At 45.6% G+C, this 9,288-nt stretch overlaps 1 protein-coding gene across 1 annotated transcript in view; it reads right to left on the bottom strand.

Annotated features, from left to right (window-relative positions):
• Positions 1-9,288, bottom strand: part of LOC137422386 (CUB and sushi domain-containing protein 3) — a 1,172,941-nt gene that overhangs the window by 490,751 nt on the left and 672,902 nt on the right. The window contains 3 exon segments of the mRNA XM_078772588.1: positions 35-68; positions 70-259; positions 538-729. Of these exon segments, the coding sequence (XP_078628714.1) occupies positions 35-68; positions 70-259; positions 538-729 (416 nt within the window).

Below are 9,288 nucleotides of genomic sequence, written 5' to 3'. Positions count from 1 at the left end.
CAGATCAAGGGGTCTATATAGTTAAGGATTGGATATAAAATTGGATGAGAGCAGATGAAAAGGTGGAAAACTTGCGCTAGTTTGAACTGAGAATGTGGGTGGAAAATAAGTGTTGAAGGCGTACACACCTACCTAATGATGTACCCCAGATTTACTTCAATCATCCAAATGCACTCGAGGTTATGTCCGTAAGGCTCAGGGTAACTGGGCGATAGAACAGCACCAGATATTTTATCCTTGATGTCACCTCCACACTCCGCTGCACAGAGCACGTGTGAATGCACATCGATCAATGACTCGTCACCAGTTAGATATTCATTGGAATTTGGACATGTTTAAGTGCATTGCTAATTGGTATAATGGGTGCAAAACTGCAATGCATTTGCATACAATGTACTGAATTATTTGATGAACACTTGTACACATACTGTACATACATGGACAAACGTGCACACATACACGCAGCACATTGCTGGGTTTTTGCCACTTGAATATTTGTGCAAAATATCGATATCTTTGTTAATCACTTTTGCATACCAACACAGGTGGGAAGAGAGTGATCCCAGATACGGCGTTTACCCAAACGACAAGTGAGCACGGGCTCTCCTCGTAACGTGTATCCTGGCTCACAGGCGAATGTTATACTACTACCGGCAAGGCCACCCTCATCAGTGAGGCGGAGTCCAAAGGCCGGGGTGCCAGGGTCAGCACAGTGGAGCAGTTCGAAGCCTGTGGTTCACAAAAAAGATGAATGCACTTTCTTCAATGAACTTGAAAATAAAGGTCCTCACAATAATTGTTTATATTGAATTATTTCAGACAAAACAAATGCATTATCAATTATAAAGGCTGACAAAATGATGATTGAACCAATGTAAAACTAATCTATAATAATAAAATGCAGTGTGTGTGTGTGTGTGTGTGTGTGTGTGTGTGTGTGTGTGTGTGTGTGTGTGTGTGTGTGTGTGTGTGTGTGTGTTATTAAATTGTGTGAAAATTATTACCAGATGCTGCGAACAAAACCCCCCAAAAAGCCTCACCAAAATGGCAGTCCAACATCTTAGTCAGCCCACTGTCACATCGCTGGGTTTTTAAGTTGCCATTTTGTTTTGGCCTATTGAAACATGCCTTGCCCTGCAACCACGAAGACCCCTCATGGACTAATTAAAGCATAAAATCAAAATCTGGGGATTTGTGGATCGGATCCTGTAGACTAAATAAGTGTCAAAATCTGGAGTGAAATCTCAAAAGTTTAACATCATTAGTGATTCTTATAACCAAGTGTATTTATGAAAGCAAGGCTGTTCTCCTCCTTCTGAACTGTCATCTTAATTCACACCTCCATAGGATAGGTTGTGTTTTAAAGTTGAAAAATGCTTCAACTTTATTCCCATTTGTCATAATTTCATGATTGTGATTGTAAACAAAGAATACGGAGAAACAGCATGAAGAAAGCATAAGCGCTTCTTCTTCCTCTTCTCCTTCTTCTTCTTCTTCTTCTTCTTCAAACCTTTATGGAGAAACGCACCTGCTCGAGATTTGCCAAAACATATTAAAAAAACAAATTTAATTACTTCCTGCATTTTTGGCAACGAACACCGCTCAGATTTTTATTTTTTTGGGGTTTCAAGATCGAGGCTCGTGAAAGAGCTAACACTCATCACACAAAAATTCAAACCGACGCACAAAACACAAAATAAGGGGAGCGGTAGACAATATGGGGAGAGAGGGGGAAGGACAGACACAAGCACAACATTTGAGAGCAAGGACATCGAGAGAACTGTGGGAGGGAGAGGGCTTGGGGGGAGGTGGGAGAAGAATAAAACATATGGACACTGCAAGGACTTCCAGGAAAGAAGTTGGAATTTCAAAAAAGTGTATCTGGGGTGAAAATTAGCAAGGGTAGAAAAGTTGAAGGTTTTGGATGGGGGAAGATAAGAGATGGTGGTGAACAGCTGTTTTAACGACCTGGAGGGAGGAGTGGGATTGGAGGGCGTGGGGGAGTTTGTTCAAGAGGCGAGAGAAAAGGGGAATGAAAGAGTGAAGGTGAGCAGAGAGCCTTGATTTTGGCAGTTTAACCTTTGAAGAGGGTTGCTGGCAGATCTTGTGCGATCTGTAGGAATATTTGGGGGACAGAGCAGGGAGAGCTGGGGGAGCAAGGCCGGAGAGGAGTCGGTAGAAGGCAGAAAGACCACCAACCTGCCTGCGGTGAGTGAGTGAAAGGCCCTCTGAGTTAGCTTCATCGCAGGAGATTCCAATGATTCTGAAAGCTTTGATTTCAACAGCGTGAAGCCGGGCTCGGTGTGAGGCAGGAGCACCGTCCCAGAGGGGGGAACAGTATTCCATTGAGCTGCGGATGAAAGCCTTGTATGTGGTGAGGAGCTCAGGTGTGCCAAGGAAGGACTTCGCACGATGGAGGATGCCCAGACGGGGACTGGCTTTGGAGGCTGGCTTGGAAATGTGGTTTTCCCAAGTAACATCATGGCAGATAGTGAGACCCAAAAGCTTGAGCGACAGAACTTCTTGGAGAGGATTGTTGAGAAAGTGGATGGGAGGGTTTTCCAGTCAGTTTTTTCGGAGAGACATAGTAAGAGTGTGAGATTTGTCACGATTGAAAGACACTAGGGCATGCCCGTACTATATATAAGCTAGGACGTGCCCGTACGTGGGTGCCCGTTCCTTGCCAAAAAAAAAAAAAAAAAAAAAATTTGTGTAGGGGTGTGTGTGTGTAAACATCCCAGGGCGTGCCCGTACGTGGGTGCAAAAAAACATGCGTGCAAACAACAACAACAAAAAGAAACTTTGAAACCACGTGGCAGTAACGACCACAGAACCCCCCCCCCCCCCCCTCTATTTACATGAATGGTTTGGTCCATTCGCAACGACCACAGAACCCCCCCCCCCCCCCCCCTCTATTTACATGCAATGGTTTGGTCCATTCGCAACGCCAAAGCGAACGGCGAACGGCTAAATCGCCATAGCTCGGTAAGTACTTGTCCGATTAATTTCAAACCTTGAAAAGGCACATCCTCGGGTCCCCAGCAATATACCTGGCAAGTTTAAAGTATATCGGACCCGTGGTTGTCGAGAAACAGCGGTCACAGACAAACATACAAACACACATACACACATACACACATACACACATACACACATACACACAGAGATTAATGGAATTATAGATAGATGTTACACTTATTTGACCAGTCTGTGATTTTGTCCAGGTCTGCAGAGTGTGAGGAGGCTGCAGACTGCCGATCTGAGGCAGGAGGAATGTAGCGGCAGAGAGTGGAGTCTTCAGCAAAGAGATAGAGAGTCGGAGATATCATTGATGAAGACCAGAAATAGCACAGGGCCCAGAACACTACCTTGGGGAACTCCAGCCAGAACAGAAATGGGAGATGAGAGAAATCCATTCAGGGCCACACATTGACTATGACCAGAGAGGACGTCCGCAAGCCATGCGAGGAGATTTCCATGTATACCATTGGAGGAGAGTTTGGTGAGCAGAGCTGGGTGCCAGACCGTATCTAAGGCACGTGATATGTCAAGGGAGACAGCTCTGATTTCCTGTTTGGCATTGAGGACCTCCATCCATTGTTGAGACAGCAGAAGCAACATGTCCAGAGTAGAATGACCTGGTCTGAATCCAAATTGATGATCGGAGATCAAGCCATTGGAGAAGAGGAAGGATTTGATATCCGAAGCAATGATGGATTCCATGACTTTGCTGATAATTGGGAGCAGGCTGATTGGTCTGGAGTTGCAAGGATCTGTTTTTGCATATTTTTTGTGTAAAGCGGTAATGTTTTCTGATTTCCAAGATGCCGGCAGATGACCTTGAGCAAAAGAGAGGGTGAAAAGAACAGAGAGAGGGTTAGATAGAGCGGCAGAGCAGGATTTTAGGACCCGTGGGCTGATGCCGTCTGGTCCAGTTGCAGAATCAGAGTCGAGGTTTGACAAAAAACTTCTCCACCTTGTCAGGAGAGAAGGACACAGAGTCCAGGAGCAGTTTGGTTCGACTGGGTTAGGTGGGAACAGAGAGAGATGGGTTTGGCACACAAGATTTTGAGGCAAACACAGAGTTGAGGCATTCTGCTTTGTCACGTGCAGTGTCAACTGTGTAGACACTTGAGGTAAGGGAGGGGATGGAAGGGGAACAAACACCAGAAACGGATATGACCAGATGCCACCAGGATTTGGAGGAAGGAGACAGGTTTGAGAGTTCATTATTGAGTGTGGAGAGATAGTGCTTCCTGGCACTTATTAGGGTAGACACACACTTGTTCCAAGCTTGGTGGAAGAAACTGAGATTGCCTTCAGTTGGATTTGCCTTCCAAGAGGCAAAAGCAAGTTGTTTCAGGGCAACTGCCTCACCACAAGACTCAGTGTACCATGGACGGGGGAGGAAGGGTAAGATAACTGAAGATGTGATGGGATAAATCTGTGCATGAGAGAGAGAGCAGTTCGCTTTGGAAGAATTCCCAGGAAGAATTAATGTCAGAGGCAGTAGAGATGGGAGACCAGTCCAGATGATTGATGTCTGCTTGCAGACCGTGCCAGTCGGCCTGAGTGAAATGCCACACTCGTCGACGCTGAGGAGGCTCTCTGAAAATGGCCAGAGAGATGTCCACTTTAACAAGCACATGATCAGAAGACCCGATTGGAGCAGAAGAAGAGCAGCAGACATTTGCAGGGAAGTTTGTCATAACCAAGTCGAGAAGAGAAGATACTCTATTGACTGAGATCCGGGTCGGGAAATTGACAGATTGTGTCAGTCCCAATGAGTCGCAGAAGTCCTTTGCTGAGGTGCCATGACTGGTGAGAGAGGAACCCACACCCAGCCAGCTGGCATGATGACAGTTGAAGTCGCCACATATGAGGAAGTGAGAGTTTGGATGAGTTGATAGAACTTGGTCCATGTTGTCAGACAGCGAAATGTAAATGGAGTCATCACTGTTTGGAGGACGGTACAGAACACATATGAACAAAAGGTGGGACCGGAGAGGAAGCCGTAGCCATAGGTACACCTGGGGGTTGGGTGGAGAGAGGGCTGTGCAAGGAGAGTGAGGAAGAGAGTTTTTGATAAAGATAGCAACCCCGCCACCAGGACGAACTCAGGTCTATCATACCAGAGGAGGGATTAACCAGGAAGAGATATTAAGGAATCAGAGACATCTTGAAGGAGGAAAGTTTCTGTGAAGCAGATCAAGTCTGGATTGTCAGAAGCAACCTGAATGGAGAGATCAATCAGGTTTGAGCGAAGGCCTCGGATGTTTGAGGTCCATACCGTTAATGAGGAGAGAGGAGGAGCATCGGGTGCAGGACATGGGAGTGGAGGGGTAGGGTCAGATGAAGGATGAGAGGGGGAGGTAGGGAGAGCAGTTGATTGTGTGTCAGAGATTACAGAAGAGTTTCAAGAAAGGGAAGGATGAGGAGGACGAAAGGTTTGATGGTGTTGGGATGAGGCACAGTGAGGAGTTGTTTGAGGAGGGGCAGAGGAAAGCAGAAGGTTGGGGGAGGTTAAGGTATGAGATAGAAGGGAGACGAAGTGGGGAGGAGGCAGCTTTGAGGAGGAGGGGGGAGGGGGGAGATTGGAGGGGAGGGGCAAGGGGGGAGATTTGGAGGGATGGGGCAAGGGGGGAGTTTAGGAGGGGAGGGGCAAGGGGGGAGATTATGAGGGGAGGGGCAAGGGGTGAATTTGGGAGGGGAGGGGCAAGGGGGAGTTGAGGAGGGGAGGGGTGCGGGGGGAGTTTATGAGGGGAGGGGATAGGGGGGAGTTTAGGAGGTGAGGGGCAAGGGGGGTGATTTGGAGGGAAGGGGCAAGGGGGGAGTTTAGAAAGAGGATGATTGATGAAAGACGAACATTTATAACAAATTGGGTTTATTGTGATTTTCAAGTTAGCGATCCGTTTAAGAACGATGGAGGAGGGGTGGAATGAATGAGAATTTAGAGCATGTTGTGAGAAAGAATTATAAGAGATTGAATTTTTTTTGAAGTGCAATTGAGTGGAAGAGTAAATTCAAAGGAGCCTTTTAAATAGGAAGAAAAACAGCGTGTTGTAATATACCACTGAATAAAACACTGCAGGGGAAAGTTTAAACATATTTAAACAGAACCGTGAAGAACAATCTTATATTCACAAAAATACTAACGGGGAGAGGGCCTAAAGGGACAACCACGAGTCACTTGAACAGGGCAAAAGGTGGAAGGCAAGGAGATAATGGGGGCGGGGCAACACAGCGCACGTGGACAGAAGCACACGCTGAGACAAAAGCACACACAATGAGAAGCACACGATGAGACACATGGAGAAAGGGAAATAAATGTTGTTGTTTTTTTGTTGTTTTTTTGGGGGGGGGGGGGGTTAAAACGTTAGACAAAGAGTAGATGTTCGGGGAAGTTCAGGGGAGAAGGGACAAATCTAAGAACCAAACAAAAGCAGCGAAGGAAGAAACTTAAGTGAAGAAACTTTGACGGGAGACCGGGAAAGCCTGAGGCTACAAGGCCGCACACGGCGGGCGAACAGAAACGATTAATTTATGAAAGATTAACACCAAGAATCTTCCTCGGGACACACTATAGGTTCACACACCGAAAGATAAATACAGTTTCGACAAAATACAATTGTGAACAATGACTTAACTTCGAAAACGTGGAGAAAGTGTAGCAGTGAAGCTTCGAAAATCCGAAAAGATCTTTTCAAACTCAACGAGAAACCTTTTATTCAAACTCAGACAACCTCTGCTTCTAATAATAATTATTTTTCTTATTCGATAGTTTTGGGTGTTGGAGACGAGGATAAGGAAGAAGGTGAAGATCGACGAAATGCAGTTTGGATTTATGCCAGGAAGAGGAACGACAGACGCGCTCTTTATTGTGAGGCAGTTGCAGGAGAAGTACATGGAGAAGAGGAAGAAGTAGTTTCTTGGGTTTGTTGAACTGGAGAAAGCATTCGATAGGGTTCCACGCGAAGTATTGACATGGGCATTGAGGAAGTTAGGAGTGGAGGAATGGTTGCTCAGAGTAGTGATGGCAATGTACAAAAGAGCACGCACAGCTGTAAGGACGAAGGACGGGAACAGTGGTGAGTTTGAGGTGAAGGTGGGAGTGCATCAGGGGTCGGTACTAATTCCACTACTATTTGTAGCTGTGATGGAGGTGCTGGCTCAGAACGTAAAGGAGGGTCTACCGTGGGAGTTGTTGTATGCAGATGATCTGGTGTTGATTGCGGAAAGTATGGATGGACTGAAGGAAAAGATGAACAAGTGGAAGGAATGTATGGAGACAAAAGGTCTGAAGGTGAATATAGGAAAGACGAAGGTGATGGCAAGTGGTAAAGCATGTGGTGAGGTGGAAAGAACTGGGAAGTGGCCATGTGCTGTGTGCAGGAAGAGTGTCGGAGTGAACTCCATTCAATGTACAATGTGAGCTGAGTGAGTTCATCAAAAATGCAGTGGTCTGAGAGGGTCAGTAACCAGTGTGGCAGCTACATTCAAATGTAAGGTGTGCACAGAGGGAGCTGCAGATGGAGGAAATGGTGAGTTGGAGCTTGGAGACAGCGTGAAGCTGGAAGGTGTGAAAACATTTTACTACCTCAGAGACATGCTGAATGGACAAGGTGGATCAGACTCGGCAACGGTTGCTGGAGTGAGATGTGCATGGAAGACGTTTCGGGAACTTAGTGGCGTGCTGATGAGGAGGAGAATGTCGTTGAAGCTGAAGGGAAAGGTGTATGCTGCATGTGTGAGAAGTGTTATGATTTATGGGAGCGAGACATGGGTAATGAACGTAGAGCAGCAACGAAGGCTGGAAAGGGTGGAAATGCGAATGGTTCGGTTGATGTGTGGAGTATCGTTGAGAGAGAGGAAGACAAATGATGAATTGCGAAAGATGATGGGAATAGAGCCTGTGATTGATGTTGTGAAGAGGAACAGGTTGAGATGGTTTGGTCATGTGTTGAGGAAGGATGAAAGTGACTGGTTGAGAAGAGTGATGGAAATGAATGTGGAAGGAAGTAGAGGACGGGGAAAACCGAGAAAGACTTGGCTAAAGCTGGTGGAAGAAGAAATGCGGGCAAGGGGGTTAACAAGGAGAGATGCAGAAAATAGGGCAAACTGGAGAAGATTGTCATGTGGACCGCAAGGCTAACCCCCACTCGAGCAGGGAAAATGGCCTTAAAATGCATGTTGTGTTGTTGTTGTTATTCGATAGTTTTCAAATAAGGAACTTATTTGTTGGCACTTGGCACTTGGCAAAATATAACAAAGCAGAATCGCACTCAGTAAAGCATCCTTTTGACCTCACAAATAATTGGTGGTTGAATTCAGTTAGCTGATAGGAAAATCTTCTTCAAATTTCAAGCCAATCAGATGAAAATTGAGGATTTTAGAAATTTGAAAAAAGGTGGTTGACCTTTGGCCTCTGTTGACCTTTTGACCTCAAAAATATATAGGATTTTGTCGGACCATGAACTCTACCATTTGGTGAAGTTTCGTGAAGATCAGTTTAACATTGTGACCAGTAGGCAAATATAAGATAGTGGACAGACAAACACACACGCACACACAAACACACACACACACACACACAAACACACACACACACACACACACACACACACACACACACACAAACAAACACACAAACCGGAGTGATGAAGCTACTATTTTTTTTTTTTTTTGCCAAATAACAAACGGACTCAAATGTAATACCCTCTCCTCTGGCAAGGGGAACAATAAAGAAAGAAGTATGTTGTTGTACACCGTAGGAAATGAGTGGTGTACAACAAGCAAAGTGGAGCGGATCTTGAAGGAAAGTGGAGGTCTATATAAGCACTTGGTTAGTACATTATGAGGGACTACGTTTTTTCATTATTTTTGAAGGTTCGGTGAAAGCAGATTTGAGGAAAAAGAGAAAGGTTGAAAGATCATCAAGAAGTATGGTGAATAGTTCACAAAGTGGGGATTGAAAGGCGAAAACGGCAAGAGGGGTGGGGCTGGACAACGCATGCTCATGGGGGTGTGGTGAGGAGGAATTTTATTTTTATTTTGATATTTAAGACACGAAATATAGGGCATAAAGTTGGGGGGAAATGAAGCGAGGAAGTAAGGGGTAAAACTAAAAAGACTTAATCTCCTATTTTGGTGTAGTACAGAGGAAGGACAATCGTGGACACACAACTAACGAGGGAATCGGGTAGGTTGCTGGAGTGAGATGTGCATGGAAGAAGTTTCGGGAACTGAGTGGCATGCTGATGAGGAGGGCAGTGTCGTTGAATCTGAAGG

The sequence above is a fragment of the Myxine glutinosa genome, chromosome 2 (genome assembly GCF_964187855.1).
Source record: "Myxine glutinosa chromosome 2, kmMyxGlut1.1, whole genome shotgun sequence".
Taxonomy (NCBI): Eukaryota; Metazoa; Chordata; class Myxini; order Myxiniformes; family Myxinidae; genus Myxine; species Myxine glutinosa.
The sequence above is the reverse complement of the archived record's forward strand: the minus strand, read 5'-3'. Positions and strand labels throughout refer to the sequence as shown.